Genomic DNA, 17,934 nt, shown 5'->3' with positions numbered 1-17,934 from the left:
AAGATGGAAGGAAGGAAGGAGAGGAGGAGGGAAAGAAGGAAGGAAGGGGAGGAAGAGAAGGAAGGAAGGAAAGGTGGAAGGAAGGAAGGAGAGGAGGGAAAGAAGGAAGGAAAGATGGAAGGAAGGAAGGAAGGAGAGGAGGATGGACAGAAGGAAGGAAGGAAGGAGAGGAGGGAAAGAAGGAAGGAAAGATGAAAGGAAGGAGAGTAGGAGGGAAAGAAGGAAGGAAGGAAAGAGAGGAGGATGGAAAGATGGAAGGAAGGAAGGGGAGGAAGAGTGAAGGAAGAAAGGAAAGATGGAAGGAAGGAAAGAGAGGAGGATGAAAAGATGGAAGGAAGGAAGGGGAGGAAGAGTGAAGGAAAGATGGAAGGAAGGAAGGAAGGAGAGGAAGAGTGAAGGAAGGATTTTTTTTCTTCTTTTCCTCCCCCCGCTCCTCCTTTCCACAAACCGCACTCCCTTCTAACACTGATGATGTTACCTAGTTCGGTCATGAAACATCTGCAAGAAACATCTCAGAGAGCACCAGGGACCCCACAGTTCTGCTCCTCCTGCCCTTCTTCCTCCCTCCCTCCCTTCCTCCCTCCCTCCCTTCCTTCCTTCCCTGATGATGTTCCCTAGTTGGGTCATGAAACGTCTGCAAGAAAACCACCAGGCATTGCAGTCTTCCTCCTCCTCCTCTTCCTCCTCCTCTTCCTTACCGGTTTCATGATCCAGGTGATGCCGGGATTCTTCCGAAACTCCTCCACAAACAGGTGATACTCGGACGGCATCTCGAAGGTCTTGGGGAAGAAGTCGCACTTCATGGCCTCCAGCTTCCCGGAGTCCCTCTCCAGCTGTTTCCGGAGGCGCTTCAAGTTTTTGACGGTGTAGTTCTTCCGAGTCAGCTGCCAAGGGCGAGAAGGGCAGGAGAACGGCTTCAGCCCAGGGTGCTCCGGATCGGGCCCCTGGATCCGAATTGGCCCTCGGAGGAAGCTCATTCAGCGCCATCTATTCCTCACTTGGGAAAGAGATTCTACAGGGGGGGGGCACAAGGGCTCCCCCCCACTAAGCTATCGTCCTACATCTGAAGTGGGGAGCTCAAGGGGTCAAGACAGGATCCTCTAGGACCAGAGGTGGGTTTCAGCAGGTTCTGACCAGTTCTGGAGAACCGATAGTAAAAAATTCTGACTCCCCGCCCCCCCCGTCTATTTTCTGCCTCCCGAGTCCCAGCTGATTGGCAGGAAATGGGGATTTTGCAATCTGGAGTGGGGTGGGAATGGAGATTTTACAGTATCCTTCCTCTGCCACGCCCACCAAGCCATGCCACACCCACAGAACCGGTAGTAAAAAAATTTTTGAAACCCCCCACTGTCCACGACCCTCCGAAGCAAGTGGTGAAATTCAAAAACTTTCCCTACAGGGTCTGTGGGCGTGGCTCGGTTAGGGGGTCAGGTGACTGGGTGGGCGTGGCCCCCCTTTTTTTACTGCTTTAAGCATTTTTAACTTTAAAAAGTTTTTTAAAAGTTCTGACGATCAGCTGTGCCGTGCGATCATCAGAATTTTTATTTTTTTTTACTTTTTAAAAGCATTTTTTTTTTACTACAGGTTCGCGTGAACCGGTAGCATTTTTTTACTACCAGTTCGGGCAAACCCTCTTGCTGCCCAGTTTTGCCCACCTCGTAATGGTTGCGGAAGTGGCTGATGCGGACATGCTCGTCCATGTAGGTGTGGTCAAAGTTCTCCTGCAGCCAGCGGACGTCGCACCAGTAGAAGTCCCACTCGCCCTCGCTGGAGATGAAGGCCAAACGGAGAGTGGTCAGCCAGGAATTCTTTTACTTTCTCAAGGTGGTTGTGATCCCCGCCCCCCAGGCACCCAAAGTCGTCATCATCATCATCATTTTCATTTAGCGACCCCATAATCTGTTGCAGAGTGGAGTCTGGGCAACTGAATGGAGCTAGCAGAATGTTTTAATGGCCGGAGGCCTTTCCTGTTGCCGATGAGGAGTTTTGTTCAGCGGATATATTCTCATTGTGCCCAGAGAGAGAAATATCTACCTCTTATCTAGGATCGGACTCACAGCCTCCGGATTGTGAGGCGAGGGCTCCACCTCTAGGCCACCGCACCACCCCAGACACCCAAAGGTGGTTCTAAAATTCTACAGTCAACATTGCAGGCCCCAGAACTTCGCAGTGTGTGCTGATGGGGAGTAGCAACACCCCAGAAATGTGAGAAGCATCATTACATGGGGACAGGTTTTTTTTAGAAACAGTGAGCAGAGGCCAGGGAATTCTGGGAGTTGAAGTCCAAACATCTTGAAAGTGCCAAGGCTGGGAAATACCCTAGGCCAGGGGTCTGCAAACTTGGCTCTTTTAAGACTTGTGGACTTCAACACCCAGAGTTCCTCAGCCAGCTTTGGCTAATCATGTTCAAAGGCAGAGAGATTTGCATTAGCTGTGATTTCTCAAATGGCAATATTGATAAGCCCAACCTTGCTTAAATTTTACATCTAAAGGGAAATGGGGCCTTAGTAGCCGACTGTAAAGTATATACCGTTTTTATGAGCGTGTATTGGGGTTCAATTCCCAGCACAAGAAAAGAAGGAGTCTACTACAGGCTCGGCTGTTTTCTTGCAGGCGTTTCACAACCCAACTAGGTAATACCATCAATTCTGGAAGTGTTGTGACTCGTCCTCCCTCCTCTCCTCAGCCGGGCCCCTCCTGTCTCTAACTGGGCCTTTTATCAGACTCCGAGTCTGATAATGAAGATGAACGGCCTGTCATGACTCCAGCCCCCGGCCCTGGCCCCATGCCCGGAGAGGATTCAAGGAGTGAAAGGAGAAGCCCGATAAACCTCACTCATACAGCGTGTGTTCCTTTGGCTCAGCCTTCAGAGCAGGAAGCCAGCCAGGTGGTGGAATTACCCGGTCCTACTCCCTCTGACCCTTCCCTTTCCCAGATGCTGACAGCAGATCCAGCTGAAGACAATTCAGATTGGGAGGACCCTCGCTTCCAGAGATCTGAGAGGCGATGCCAGCAGAAGGAAGGGTGGGGCAGGCCTGGATAAATGTTGAGTCATGGAGCCACACCCCACAGCCTATATAAAGGACCTGCTTTTGGCATTCCAACCTTGAGTCAAGCAAAGTCTTATCTAGTTTGCTGATACCGGACCCTATCGCTGAAGTCACAACTTGGACTCCTGCCTGCCCTGATAAACCTCGAAGGAACTTGGCAAGCTGCAGAGGCTTCGTTGCCAAGTTTGTTACGGACTTCCTTGACTCGTTCGTCAGAGTGGGGGGTGGGACACGACAGGAAGGGAGTGGGGTTTGCAAGGAGGAAGAGGAGGAGCAGCAGGAGGATGACAGCGACGACTGTGGGGTCCTTGGTGCTCTCTCATGCAGACATTTCACGACCCAACTAGGTAACATCATCAGTGCTAGAAGGGTTTGTTTTCTGTTTATACACAAGAGGCTTGCCCTGTATATATAAAAACGAGGAGCAGACCCACTCCCTTGTAGCACTGATGATGTTACCTAGTTGGGTCATGAAACGTCTGCAAGAAAACCCCCAGAAACACTCCTTTCAACCCTGAGCTACAAATATTCTCCTTTATCTCGTAAACTTTGATCCAAAGAAGCAGCTCTAATCCTTGATCTCAGATATAATAATCCCACTTCACAGGATGCTCCGGGCTTTTTGTATGCGTCCAACAGAAACCAGAAAAATCTGCTTTTCCTCCTAAGCTTTCGTGGAAGAGAGAAACGTCTTCTCGGGGCCCTGCCAGCTTTTATCGTCTCCCATCATATTAAAAAAAATAAAAATAAAAATAAATCTCACTCTTTCACTTCCACCCATCCGGGTCTCTGCTGAAGGACATCTAAGATGGTGTTGGTGAGGGCACACTTGAATCGGATGGAAGCTCGGGGTTCCCTGTTTAAAGAATAAATTAAATTAAATTAAACATCCCTGTTCTTTCAAAATAGCAAGCACATTTTATATCAGGGGTCTCCAACCTTGGCAACTTTAAGACTTGTGGACTTCAACTCCCAGAATTCCTCAGCCAGCTTTGCTGGCTGAGGGATTCTGGGAGTTGAAATCCACAAGTCTTAAAGTTGCCAAGGTTGGAGACCCCTGCTTTATATATTGCAAGCAGCCCATTGGCTCTTTTCTTATAGGGTCCTGAATCATAAGAGGATGAAACAAAGATAAAGATCGCTCCATTTTTGGAGTTTTACGGCTGCTTGGGTCTGCTTTGACATGTCGCTAGACCTCATGAAGCATAAGAGGGATAACGTACAGGTATTCTTTTTTTATTATTATTTCTTTTTGTCACAACAGTATACGCAAACATTGTCACAAATAAAACAACATATCTTGAAGAAAATATATACATATATATAAGTAAAAAAATATGCATCAACTATATTAATTTGATATAATGAAGGGAACAATAAGACAGGAACGGTAGGCACTTTTGTGCTCTTATGCACACCCCTTATAGTCCTCTTAGGAATGGGGTGAGGTCAATAGTAGACAGTTTTTGGTTGAAGATTTTGGGATTTTGAGTAGAGACTATGGAGTCTCTACTCTATGGATTCCTTGACTTATGACAGAGTTACGACAGATCTGTATGACAGACCTGTGATGGTTGGTGAATAGAAACGGAAGTTAGAAACTCAAAAGTTTAAGAGAATGATCAACTTTTCAATGAAAGTTTGTTAGCATGAATAATAAGCAAATATAGAATTATTTTTTTTTATTGGCCAAGTGTGATTGGACACACAAGGAACTTGTCTTGGTGCATATGCTCTCAGTGTACATAAAAGAAAAGATACCTTCATCAAGGTACAACATTTACAACACAATTGATGATCAATATATCAATATAAATCATAAGGATTGCCAGCAACAAGTTATAATCATACAGTCATAAGTGGAAAGAGATTGGTGATGGGAACTATGAAACGATTAATAGTAGTGCAGATTCAGTAAATAGTCTGACAGTGTTGAGGGAATTATTTGTTTAGCAGAGTGATGGCCTTCGGGAAAAAACTGTTCTTGTGTCTAGTTGTTCTGGTGTGCAGTGCTCTATAGCATCGTTTTGAGGGTAGGAGTTGAAACAGTTTATGTCCAGGATGCGAGGGATCTGCAAATATTTTCACGGCCCTCTTCTTGATTCGTGCAGTATACAGGTCCTCAATGGAAGGCAATTATTAGGCAAATATTATTATGATTCATGTGATTATCATGAATGCTATGAATATTAATATTACTATTATTATTTTTCAAAATTAATTGTACCCAGACAGCACACTGTTCATGAAGATATTGAGTTTTTATGTATTCTAAAGAAAAATGTATGAATTAAATATACAATAATATAATTTAATATAAATATTAAATTTAGCTTGGTTTTCTCCTCTGAAACTGGGTTTTACTTCCCGTTTCTGGCCAAAAAAAACCAAAACCCACCCCATAGCAAACAATGGGTTCGCTTAACGACCTCAGGATCACTTAACGACTGTTGTGCTATTGTTATAGCGCCAACCATTTTTGTGATGACGTCAAGAGATGTCACATAATCATCCTGGCACAAGCATTTAGGATATCACGTTGTGTCATGCTATCGCCACGCAAACCAAGCCAATTTTTTAGCACCCCAAATTCTACACAGGTAGTCCTTGTTCAGTGACTGCCTCTTTCAGCGACCATTCACAGTTACTACGGCGATGAAAAAATAACCTGGTGGGCATTTGTGGCCTTTGACAACTTTTACGGGTATGTGAGACAAAGGAGGGCTGTAGGAAGGCCGTATGCAGACTTGTGGTTTCATTTAGTGACACCTTTGCTTAACTGAGCCTTTGTTGTGGTCACTAAACGAGGACTAATTTGCTTCACATCTGCATTCATGCATGGCTTGTCAATGCCACATGTCCTGTCCTCTTTTGGGATGTCCCTGAAGATACACAAACACATAAACACACACATAAACACAAAGCTCTCATTTAACAGTAACAGAGTTGGAAGGGACCTTGGAGGTCATCTAGTCCAACCCCTGCTCACGCAGGAAATCTGTACTGGAAATTTGAACTGCCGACCTTTCTAATCGACAAGCTCAGTATCTTAGCCACTGAGCCACCTAGTTTATACTTATGAATAGAATGAATGAGCTCGAAGGGACCTTGGAGGTCTTCTAGTCCACCCCCCTACTCAAGCAGGAGAACCTAGACCATTTTAGACAAAAACTTCCAGTGATGAAGCACCTATGATTCCTGGTGGCAAGCCGTTCCACTGGTTAATTGTCCTCACTGTTAAGAAATTTCTCCTTAATTCCAGGTTGCTTCTCTCCTGGGTTAGTTTCCATCCGTTGCTTCTTGTCCTGCCTTCAGGGGCTTTGGAAAATAATCTGACCCTCCTTTTCTTTGGGGTAGCCCCTCAAGTACTGGGATACTGCTATCCTGTCACCCCTAAATCTTCTTTTGTTTAGACTAGCCAGACCCAAATCCTGCAACCGTTCTTCGTATGTTTTAGCCTCCGGGCCTTTGATCATCTTAGTTGCTCTTTTCTGCAATTTTTCCAAATTCTCAACATCTTTTTTGTAATGTGGGGACCAAAACTGGCTGCAGGATTCCAGGTGTGGCCTTACCAAGGATTTATAAAGCGGTACTAAGACTTCACGTGATCTTGATTCTATCCCTCTGTTCATATCACCCAGGACTGTATTAGCTTCTTCTTCTTCTTTTTTTAATTTATATCTCGCCCTTCTCCGAAGACTCAGGGCGGCTTACACTATGTCAAGCAAGAGTCTTCATCCATTTGTATATTATATACAAAGTCAACTTTTATTGCCCCCAACAATCTGGGTCCTCATTTTACCTCCCTTATAAAGGATGGAAGGCTGAGTCAACCTTGGGCCTGGTGGGACTTGAACCTGCAGTAATTGCAAGCAGCTGTGTTAATAACAGACTGTCTTAGCAGTCTGAGCCCACCAGAGGCTCTTTTTGGCTGCTGCCACACATGGCTGGCTCAGGTTTAAGTGATCGTCCGTTAAGACTCCAAGATCCATCTCACAGTTACAGTTTTTTGAGCCACGTTTCACCTAATCTGTGCTTATAACTTTGTTTTTTCCCTGCCTAAAACTTTTTAAAAATTTTGAATATTAAAAAGAAAACCACTCACCGTTCTTTCAGCTTTTGGCAACCGTATGGTCCTTTATGGTTTGCGTTCTGCAACAAGACCAGATTTACATATTCAAAACAGTTTCAGAATAACTTTCTGCTTCTTTGGAATGGTATTTTTTAAAAAAGACCTTTTAAGATGGGATGAAAAACTCTATTTATTCATTTATATAATTAAGATGAATGTTTTTAGTAAAGAGGCTTTTTTCTGCTAGATTCTACCAATGTTTATAACCTGTAACTCAGAAATTCACTTAGCAACCAGGGGAAAAAATTTTTTTTTACATGCCTGTAAAATCGGGCATGACTCACTTAACAGCCCCCTTGCTTAGCGACAGAAATTTTAGCTCAAATTGCGGTCATAAGTCGAGGACTACCTGAATTGATATTTTTATCTCTTTGCCGCATTTCTATCCTTGGTACAATCCAACTAGATTCACTTAACAATCGGGTTACTAACTTACAAATTGCAGTGATTCGCTTAGTGGCAAGGAAGGTCGTAAAATGGGGGGAAATTAACTGCTGCCTCACTTAGCGACAGAAATTTTAGCTCAAATTGCGGTCATAAGTCGAGGACTACCTGAATTGATATTTTTATCTCTGCCGCATTTCTATCCTGCTGCAATCCAACTACTCATGGGGGCACAGGTAGTCCTCGATTTACAATGATTCATTTAGTGACCGTAGGAAGCTACAAGGTCACTGAAAGAAGTGACTTAGGAGCGTTTTTCACACTTACGACCACTGCAGCATCCCCGTGGACACGTGATCAAAATTTCAGGCACTCAGCCACGGACTCATACTTACGACGATCGCAACGCCCCAGCAGGTCATGTTATCCCCGTTTGCGACCTTCCGACCAGCGAAGTCAATAAGATTCACTGAACAACTGGGTTACTAACTCAGCAGCAGCAGTGATTCGCTTAGTGGCAAGGAAGGTTATAAAACGAGGCCAAATCAACCACCGTCTCACTCAAACGGCAGGAATTTGGAGCACAGTTGCAGTCGTAGGTTGAGCACTCTCTATAGATCGGGATCTCCAACCTTGGTCCCTTTAAGACTTGTGGACTTCAACTCCCAGAGTCCCTCAGCCAGCAAAGCAGGGGTCTCCAACCTTGGTCCCTTTAAGACTTGTGGACTTCAACTCCCAGAGTCCCTCAGCCAGCAAAGCAGGGGTCTCCAACCTCGGTCCCTTTAAGACTTGTGGACTTCAACTCCCAGAGTCCCTCAGCCAGCAAAGCTGACTGAGGTACTCTGGGAGTTGAAGTCCACAAGTCTTAAAGGGGCCAAGGTTGGAGACCCATGTTACAGATGGTCTTGAGAAATCCTGGGAATGAAAGTCCAGCCTTCTTAAAGCACCCAGGTTTGACAAACCCGGATCCAAGTCCAACCCTCCGCCACGTGCAATGGCCAGGAAAGTTTCACACCATCCCGGATTCCGAATAAGCCACGATGCCTTTCAACCTTGCAAGCCGCGATTGGTTTGCCATCCCGCATTGCAATGCCAACGTTGCAAAGGTTCCAAAATCCGGGAGGGGCATCATTATCATCATCATCATCCCTGTCTTCCCCCCCAAACCAGGCGCCCCTGGGATGAGGGTCGAAAAGGTGGATTACAAGCCCCATCATCCACTCTCCTGGGATGGGACACCCCCATCGTCCCCCAGCCGGCTTTATTCTGCCCAAAGTCCCGCCCAGCTCTTATGGCTGGGGATGATGGGCTTTGGAAGGGGGGTGGAGAAGGCGGCGGCCCTCCCCTCCCCAGGCAGGGGGATTCCCACCCCTCCCGCCGCCCCACCACCTTGTTCTTGGCCATGCTGGTCCTTCCTCCGATGCGCGTCCCGTCGCCGGGGCAACCGGGGATTCTATGGGCGGGGCTTAGTGGGGGGAGGCGGAGGAAAGTCCCCCCCCCGCCCCTTATTGCATGCCTGGTGGGTGGTCTCGCCCCGCTTCGTCTCTTTTGCAGAGGGGCGTAAAAGAGGGGTGGTCCCAACTTTGGGAAGGGTGGGGGGGAGAGGCTTCTGCATTTTGGAAGCCCCTGGTTGGCTTCCTCGAGAGTAACGCTCCGCACCTGCAGGCCATCCGAGCTGCGACCCCCGGGCATCTTCCAACAGCCCCTCCCCTCCCCCGACCTGTTCCCGAGTTTCATCAGAATAGACCTGGAAGGGACCTCGGAGGTCTTCTAGTCCAGCCCCCTCCTCAGGCAGGAGATCCTTACAGAATAACAAGAGTTGGAAGGGACCTCAGAGGTCTTCTAGTCCAGCCCCCTCCTCAGGCAGGAGATCCTTACAGAATGACAGAATAACAAGAGTTGGAAGGGACCTTGGAGGTCTTCTAGTCCAGCCCCCTCCTCAGGCAGGAGATCCTTACAGAATGACAGAATAACAAGAGTTGGAAGGGACCTTGGAGGTCTTCTAGTTCCACTGGTTAATTGTCCTCACTTTTGGCAAGTGTCTCCTCAATTCCAGTTTGAATCTCTCCTTGATCAGTTTCCATCCATTCTTCCTTGTCCTGCCTTCAGGTGCTTCGTATAATAGGTTGACCCTCCCCCCCTTTAACAGATTAACAGAGTTGGAAGGGACCTTTTAGGTCATCTAGTCCAACCCCCCACCCCGCCCAAGCAGGAGACCCTACACCATTTCTGACAGATGGCAGTCCAGTCTCTTCTTGAAAGCCTCCAGAGATGAAGCTCTCATAACTTCTGAAGGCAACTTTTGTTCCATTGGTTGATGGCTTTCAAATGAAATGGTATAGGATCTCCTGCTCGAGCAGTGGGCTGGACTAGAAGACCTCCAAGGTCCCTTTCCAGCTCTATTCTGGTTCAAAATCAAAGGAAGATTCCAGATCCTCTGCTCCGCCTGCCCCTCTCCCTATCGTCCAACAGATTCCCCAGGGCTCATGGCTGGAAACGGGACCTTGTTCCCCACCAATCACACACACACCCCGACCCCGAACGAGCGGGGCAAGGTGGCCTTGATCCTGGAAAACTCTATTTTGGGCAGGTTGACCGTAACCCCCCACCCCCCCACAAGGGTTCAATTACTTCCCGCAAGCAATGCCAACTTGGCACATTCCACTGGCTTGGGAACATTGCATTCCCCGGTTCTCCCCCTTCCCTCCCCACCCCTACATTTCTTGGAATGACTTTACATGTTCAGCCCCAGAAGGACAAAAAAAAAAACCCACCCACCCCCATTGCCTTCCCCTTGGCGCTGGTCACTCTGGGCCTGCCCGTTTCACCCGTGGGCACCCGTGGCTGCCCAGAAGCACCAAAAAAATCTGGTGACCTCCCAAAACTGGGTTTTTTGGGGTTGGGGGTGTCAGTGGGTGGGCTTGTTTTGCTAGTGCGGTCTATCCTGGGGTCCTATTTCCCTCCCCCACCCCCAGCCCCCCACCCTGCCAGCTGCCTGGTGCCAAGGCGAAATGCCACGAAGCCGCAGCTGCCTTCTCTGCCAGACAAAAGAATGCATTCTCCCGCACACCACAAGTCTTTGCGTTGTGCGTTCGCAACAGCCACGCAACCAGGCCTGGGTGATTCTCTCCCCCCACCCCCACAGCCCAGGCCCCCCCTCCCCATTTGCAAGGAGGTGGGATTTTGCCAACCCTGGAAAAGGCATTTTTGATAGGAGCAGCTCCTTTGATGAGCCAGCCCGCACGTAGGAGGAGGAGGAGGAGAAAAACGGACAGTGCAACCCACGGCCTCTGCAGATTTTGTTCCGTGCCACAAAATACGCAGCTGTCACACGGTCACACACCCTGGGGAAGATTGCTGTTTTGGGGACGGGCCAAGGACGGGGAACAAGGGACCGCCAGCCTAGGCGAGGGGGGGGGGTTTGTAAATCTTGCCCCAGAGCCTGCCCGAGGGAAGTGGCTATCGCTGGACGTTTGGATAAAGAGCAAGGGGGGGAATTGTGCCCAGGACATTCGGTCTGTCTTGGGAGCTGCTAAGGTCACTTTGAAAGGTTATGGGCAACGGCATGAATAAGGTAGGAAATCAGATGTTTAATTTTTTATTTTTTTTAATATCATCTTTGTGAAGTTTGGACATCCTGAATTCAAAGCAAGGCAGAAAACGGGAGGACCAACCCACATTAAAAGTGCCCCTTCCCCAATTTACATCCGACAACTACAATTCGTATTCTCCCTGAGATATTTTGTAAGATTGGTGTTTTCCCTTTCGGCTTTCGAGAGAAGTTGTCGTATTGTCAACTTTTTCTTTGACGATACGACAACTTGGCGGTGTAAAATCGAAGGTCTGGTTCACCTTGATGGGGGGGGTGTTGTGTGTTGTGTTCTTTTGTGAGTCACTTGGGGGTGTAGCAGGCGGGGAAAGTTCTGGACCGGGAATCAGGAGATGCGAGTTCTAATTCTGCCTCGAGGCATCCAAAAAAAATAATAATCAGCTGGATGACTTTGAATCGGTCACTCTGAAATTTATTAATTTTTAATCTCGTTCCTGGTTGTTTCGGGCTTTGCGTGAGATGCTAAACTCTAAACTGGGGTTTTAACCCACACATGTGTCAAGTTAGGCCTGAAAGAATAAATTACAGGTAGTCTTTGACTTATGACGGTTTATTTAATGACCAAAGTTACAACAGCATTGAAAAAGTGACTTATGATCGTTTTTCACACTTACGACCGTTGGGGCATCCCCGTGGTCACATGATCAAAATTCAGGCCCTTGGCAACTGACTCATATTTATGACGGTGGCAGTGTCCCGGGGTCACGTAATCCCCTTTTGCAACCTCCTGACAAGCAAAGTCAGTCGGGAAACCGGAATCACTTACCAACCGTCTTGCTAACTTATCAGCTGCAGGGATTCACTTCTTGCCACCGTTGTTAAGAAAGGTCTAAAATGAGGCAAAATTCACTGAACAGATGTTTTGCTTAGCAACAGAAATTTTGGACTCAGTTGTGGTCATAAGTCAAGGACTGCTTGAATTGGGCCTGAAAAAACAGCTGGGGGGGGGGCTTTGGGTCTGTCACTCTGAAATTTATTATTTTTTTTCTCCTGTTCTTGGTTGACATATTAAACCCCAAACTGGAGTTCGAGCCAGCGTAAATATTGGCTTCAGGTGCCATTTCTTCAGGCCCGAAGAAATAAATTATATTCAGATTTAATGGGATGCCCGAGAGTTGGCTTTGAGTGAAGCGATGAATTGTGACCTGTTCGATGCCTTTGGAGGCCAGGCTAGAGCGTGGTGCAAATCATAAAAAAATATATGTACGCTAATGTTTCTTTTTTAAACTTTTACAGATTCTTCCGGGTCTCTTTCTTGGGAACATTGTAGGTAAGTGAAGCGTGAACCTGCCTCAGAGGTGATGAATCAAGTTACAGTAGTGGCCAAAATTGTGGAAACCTTTTGGGAAAAGTGTATTTTTGAGGTTTGATAGCTAATAACACCACTTTTTTGGGGGGGAGTTTCAAGATAATCCTATTCCACTGCTGGAATAGCCTGGGAATAGCCCACACCTTCACCCAATTGACAATCTATGGAGCCGACTAAGGCAGGGGTCTCCAACCTTGGCAACTTTAAGACTTGTGGACTTCAACTCCCAGAGTTCTGGGAGTTGAAGTCCACAAGTCTTAAAGTTGCCAAGGTTGGAGACCCCTGGACTAAAGAAACTTGTTAGCCAGCAATGAAACCCAGTTAGCCATCATTCAATCTTGGTTTCACATTAGAACAGCTGCAGAACTCAAAGACTTGGTTCACTCCATGGGAAGATACACTACCTGACTCTGTGGTCTCTTCTCAAAATCCCAAAAGGTTTAACCAAAAACTGTCTACTATTGACCTCACCCCATTCCTAAGAGGCATGCGTAAGAGCACAAAAGTGCCTACCGTTCCTGTCCTATTGTTCCCTTTCATTATATCAAATTAATATAGTTATTGCATACTTTTGCTCATATATATGCTTATGTGATATGTAGTTATTTTATGTTGATGGTTGTGTATACTGTTGTGACAAATAAATTAAAAATAAATTTTTAAAAAAATAAAAAAAGATGTTGTAAGGCTGTAATTCATGCTAAAAGTTACCCAACTAAGGATTAACTGACATAGTGATAATTTTTGCATATTTCATTTTTTCTACGTGTTTCACTTTTCTTCTTTATGCTGCAATTGCTATTCTAATAGAAAATCCTTCATAAAAGCTATTGCATTACATTCTTCATTAAATTATCTTTCCATTGAGATACATATAATTTTATGGTACTACTCAAAAAAAAAAAGTGGTCTAGTTTTAGAAAATTCACTTTTCCCAAAAGGTTTCCACAATTTCGGCCACTATTGTAGTTGGTTCAATGTGGTTGGCATTTTCCCAGCTTGGCCAAGCTTCTAAGACATCCTCCAGCGGGCAGATACGTCTCCTGTAGGAAGAACCTACAAGGAGATGGCTTGGTCTAATGGTGAAGGCACCAGGCTGGAAAACAGGAGATGGGGAGTTCTAATCCCGCCTTAGGCAGGAAAGCCGGTGGGTGACTTTGGGACAGTCCCCCCCCACTCTCTCTCTCAGCCCAACCTACCTCCCAGAGTTGTTGTGGTCAGGAAAATAGGAGGAAGAGCATGTATTGGATATATGTGCTGCCTCGAATTATTTGTAAAAATAATAAGGGTGGGAAAGAAAGAGAAGGAAGAGAAAAAGAATGAAAAAGAGAGGAAGGAAGGAGAGGGAGAGAAAGAAAAAGAAGAGAGAAAGGATGGAGGGAAGAAGAAAGAGAAAGAAATGAGAAAGAAAAGAAAAGAAAAGGGAGGAAGGAAGAAAAGAAGAAAGAGAAGGAATGAGAAAGAAAAAGAGGGAAGGAGGAGCAAAGAGAAGAAAGAAGGAAGGAAGGAGAGAGAGAAAGAAAAGAAGAGAGAAAGGATGGAAGGAAGAAGAAAGAGAAGGAATGAGAAAGAAAGAGAAAGAAGAGAGAGAAAGAAAAGAAGGAAGGAAGGAAAGAAAGTCAAGAGAGGAGAGGAAAGAAAAAGGAAGGAAGGAGAGGGAGAGAAAGAAAAAGAAGAGAGAAAGGATGGAAGGAAGAAGAAAGAGAAGGAATGAGAAAGAAAGAGAAAGAAAGAAAAAGGGAGGAAGGAAAAAGAAGAAAGAGAGAGAAAGAAGGAAGGAAGGAAAGAGAAAAAAGGGAGGATAGGAAAGAAAAGAAAAGGGAGAGAAAGAAAAGAAGAAAGAGAAGGAAGGAAAGAAAGTCAAGAGAGAGAGGAAAGAAAAGGGAGGAAGGAAAAGAGGGAAGGAGGAGCAAAGAGAAGAAAGAAGGAAGGATGGAAGGAAGAAGAAAGAGAAGGAATGAGAAAGAAAGAGAAAGAAAGAAAAAGGGAGGAAGGAAAAAGAAGAAAGAGAGAGAAAGAAGGAAGGAAGGAAAGAGAAAAAAGGGAGGATAGGAAAGAAAAAAGAGGGAAGGAAAAGAGGGAAGGAGGAGCAAAAAGAGAAGAAAGAAGGAAAGGAAAGGAAGGAAGAAAAGAAAAGCAAGGAAGCCCGTGTGACTAGGAGGCAGTGAGTTCTAGTCCCACTTTAGCCACTGAAGCCAACTAGGTGACTTTGGGCCCGTCTCTTTCTCTCCCTCTTTCAGCCCAACCTACCTCACAAGGTGGTGGTTGTTGTCGGAAAAATAGGAGAAACAAGGAATATTAGGTACGCACATCGCCTTGAGTTATTGATAAACAAAATAAAAGCAGGATTATTATTATTTTTTTAAAAAACAGTCCAATCAATAAATCAATGCCTGGAGCTGTGGCCAGAATTAAAATGAGGCTGGGGGTGGACGGCAGGGGAGGCAAGTCATGGAGCCGGGTGGGAGTCAGGAAGAATCTTTCCCGCAAGTCTACGCAGGAGTAGCTGCCTGCAGTCGTTGTTTCCTGGCGCTCAGATTGCCAGGGAGGCTGCAGTTCTGCTGAGCTCAGCATGTGCTCCGGAAGGAACCAAGGAACCGCCATAGTCTGCATTTTGGGTGGGTGGGCATGGAAGAGAGGGGGGGGTGATACCCCAGTGAGTCACTGCCAGCTGTTCAGCCGTGCCTGAAAAAGGATCTGGACCAACGTTGAAATCTGAACCGGTTTACTACCCGTTTGCTAGCTGCACATGTGCGCCGCTTGTGCAACGCACACCATGCACCAAATGCGAGGTGCGAGAGGGTGCAGTGCACCCCAAAAGGAGGCATGGGGTAAGTAGAACAACATGTACGGGGTGTGTGTGATCAGCTATGGCGCACTATTATTATTTTTTTACTTTTAAAAGCATTTTTTTTTACAACCTATTCGGCCGAAGAGGGGCAGGGATTTTTGCTACCGGTTCTCCGAACCGGGGTCTCCAACCTTGGTCCCTTTAAGACTTGTGGACTTCAACTCCCAGAGTTCCTCAGCCAGCAAAGGTTTCAATTTCTATTCTATTCTATTCCATTCCTATTCCTATTTCTAATGCTATTCCTATTCTTATTGTATTTTATTCTATTCTATAATTATTTCAATTTCAATTCTATTTCTATTTCTATTCTATTCATTCTATTTTTTTAATTTGCATTTATATCCCGCCCTTCTCCGAAGACTCAGGGTGGCTTACACTATGTCAAGCAATAGTCTTCATCCATTTGTATATTATATGCAAAGTCAACTTATTGCCCCCAACAATCTGGGTCCTCATTTTACCTACCTTATAAAGGATGGAAGGCTAAGTCAACCTTGGGCCTGGTGGGACTTGAACCTGCAGTAATTGCAAGCAAGCTGCTGTTAATAACAGACTGTATTAATCTGTTGAACCACCAGAGGCCCTATTCTACTCTACTCTACTCTACTCTACTCTGTTCTAGTCTATTCTATTTTCTATTCTATTCTATGCTATTCTAATCTATTCTGTTCTATTTCTATTCTATTCAATTCTATTTTCTATTTTATTCTATTTCTATTCTATAATTATTTCAAATTCTATTTTAATTATTTCAGTTTCTATCCTGTTCTACTCTACTCTAATTATTTCCATTTCTATTCAATTCCTATTCTATTTCTATTCCTATGCCTGCTTCAGGACGTCATAGTGGGTTAAGCATTTGGCACAGAGGCCAGGCCTCCGCGCACATGGGGCATTCCGTGTGCTGGTGCGTCAGCGTTTCTGCAGGATGTACAGCAAAAACATCTGCGTAGAATAGGGAAGGACGTCTCTAAACAATCGCTCTTGTGTTCCTCCTTCTTCTCTCCTAGATGCCAAGGACCTCGATCAGCTGAGCAGGAACGATATCACCCACATCGTCTCCATTCACGAGTCCCCGCAGCCCTTCATTCCGGTAGGGGGTCAACTGGGGGGGGGAGGGGCGTCTAGCGTGACAACCCGAGATACTGCATCAAGCTGGAGGCAGCAGAATGGATGTTGGTCCTTGGAACTCAGCCCCACTGGAAGCTGTGATTAAATGCACAATTTACAACCACAACTCATCATCATCATCATCTTTTAACAATCCCATAATCCCTTGCGGGGTGGAGTCTGGGCAACTGAATGGAGCTAGCAGAGTGTTTTACTGGCCGGATGCCTTTACCGTCACCAGTGCGGAGTTTTGTTCAGCGGATATATTCTCATTGTGCCCAGAGAGAGAGAAATATCTGCCTCTACTTAGAATCGAACTCACAGCCTCCTGATTGCGAGGCGAGAGCTCCACCTCTAGGCCGCCGCACTACTCCAACTTACAACCACAGCTGAACCTCAAAATTCCCCCTTGCTAAACGAGACAAGTGAGTTTTGCCCCGTTGTACGACCTTTCTTGCCACGGCTGTTAAGTGAATCACTACAGTTGTTAAGTGAGTCACACGGTTGTGAAGTGAACCTGGCTTCCCCCCTTGACTTTGCTGGTTGAAAGGTCGCCAAAGGAGATCCGGCGACCGTCATAAATAGGAGACAGTCGCCAAGCACCCGAATTTTGACCATAGGGTGCTGCAATGGTCGTAAGTGTGGAAAAATGGTCATAAGACACTTTCTCCAGTGTCTTTGGAACTTTGAACGGTCACTAAATGAATGGTTGTAAGTCGAGGACTTCCTATTTGTCTCCCTGTGGAGAATGTAGAAAGGGGTTGGAATGATCTTCAATCCTCATAATGGCTTTCTCTGATGGGATCATGCTTCCCATCATCCCCAGCCCCTGCACTAATGGTAGCTAGAGATGAAAAGGTAATATTGGACTCAGAGCAGTGGTGGGATTCGGCCGGTTCGGGCCAACCGGTTCGGGCCAGTTCAGGAGAACCGGTTCAGACTGGTTCAGGTGAACCGGTTCAGACCGGTTCAGGCGAACCGGTTCAGACCGGTTCAAGCCAACTGGTTCAAGCCGGTTCAAGCGAACCGGTTGTTAAATTGCTGGCTGGCCCCGCCCCTTCCAGGAGTCCCCATGTGTCGTGTTTGGCTCCCAGGTAAGTGCCGGGAGGCCGAGTGCTGCCCGTCACACCCCTTGGCCACGCCCACCATAGCCACACCCACCCAGCCGGTCATTTGGCCAGAGAACCGGTTGTTAAATTATTTGACTCCCACCACTGACTCAGAGATACCTAAAGACTGGCAAAGTGAGAAGATCTGTGGGACTTCAGAAGTTGACTTTAGGTTCGGGAGATGTTCCTCAACGATATTGATGTTCTCTTCTAGGGAATCACTTATCTTCGGATCGTCCTGCCAGACACTCCTGAGGCCAACATGTAAGTATTTATCTATTTATTCAGCCATGTGTTGTTCTTTTTAACGAGGAAAAGATAGTAGGGTCCATTAAAACATTGATTCATCATCTTCTTTTAATGACCTCATAATCCCTCG

At 46.2% G+C, this 17,934-nt stretch overlaps 2 protein-coding genes across 4 annotated transcripts in view; one reads left to right on the top strand and one right to left on the bottom strand.

Moving 5' to 3' along the window:
- Positions 1 to 9,567, bottom strand: part of TTLL9 (tubulin tyrosine ligase like 9) — a 31,466-nt gene extending 21,899 nt beyond the window's left edge. Inside the window, exons 1-5 of the mRNA XM_058175815.1 lie at positions 8,956 to 9,567; positions 7,156 to 7,202; positions 3,814 to 3,906; positions 1,656 to 1,767; positions 699 to 884 (exon numbers count right to left, since the gene is read on the bottom strand). Of these exons, the coding sequence (XP_058031798.1) occupies positions 699 to 884; positions 1,656 to 1,767; positions 3,814 to 3,906; positions 7,156 to 7,202; positions 8,956 to 9,303 (786 nt within the window). The 5' untranslated portion in view covers positions 9,304 to 9,567. The remainder of the gene's footprint in view (positions 1 to 698; positions 885 to 1,655; positions 1,768 to 3,813; positions 3,907 to 7,155; positions 7,203 to 8,955) is intronic.
- The window catches only part of LOC131194619 (dual specificity protein phosphatase 15-like), a 67,032-nt gene that overhangs the window by 41,774 nt on the left and 7,324 nt on the right, over positions 1 to 17,934 (top strand). For all 3 annotated transcript variants that reach the window (XM_058175818.1, XM_058175816.1, XM_058175817.1), the window contains 2 exons: positions 16,347 to 16,429; positions 17,770 to 17,819. In XM_058175818.1, coding sequence (XP_058031801.1) covers positions 16,347 to 16,429; positions 17,770 to 17,819 — 133 coding nt within the window. The remainder of the gene's footprint in view (positions 1 to 16,346; positions 16,430 to 17,769; positions 17,820 to 17,934) is intronic.

Source organism: Ahaetulla prasina, chromosome 3 (assembly GCF_028640845.1).
Source record: "Ahaetulla prasina isolate Xishuangbanna chromosome 3, ASM2864084v1, whole genome shotgun sequence".
Classification (NCBI taxonomy): domain Eukaryota; kingdom Metazoa; phylum Chordata; class Lepidosauria; order Squamata; family Colubridae; genus Ahaetulla; species Ahaetulla prasina.
Note: the sequence above shows the minus strand (reverse complement) of the source record. Positions and strands in the feature narration are given on the sequence as shown.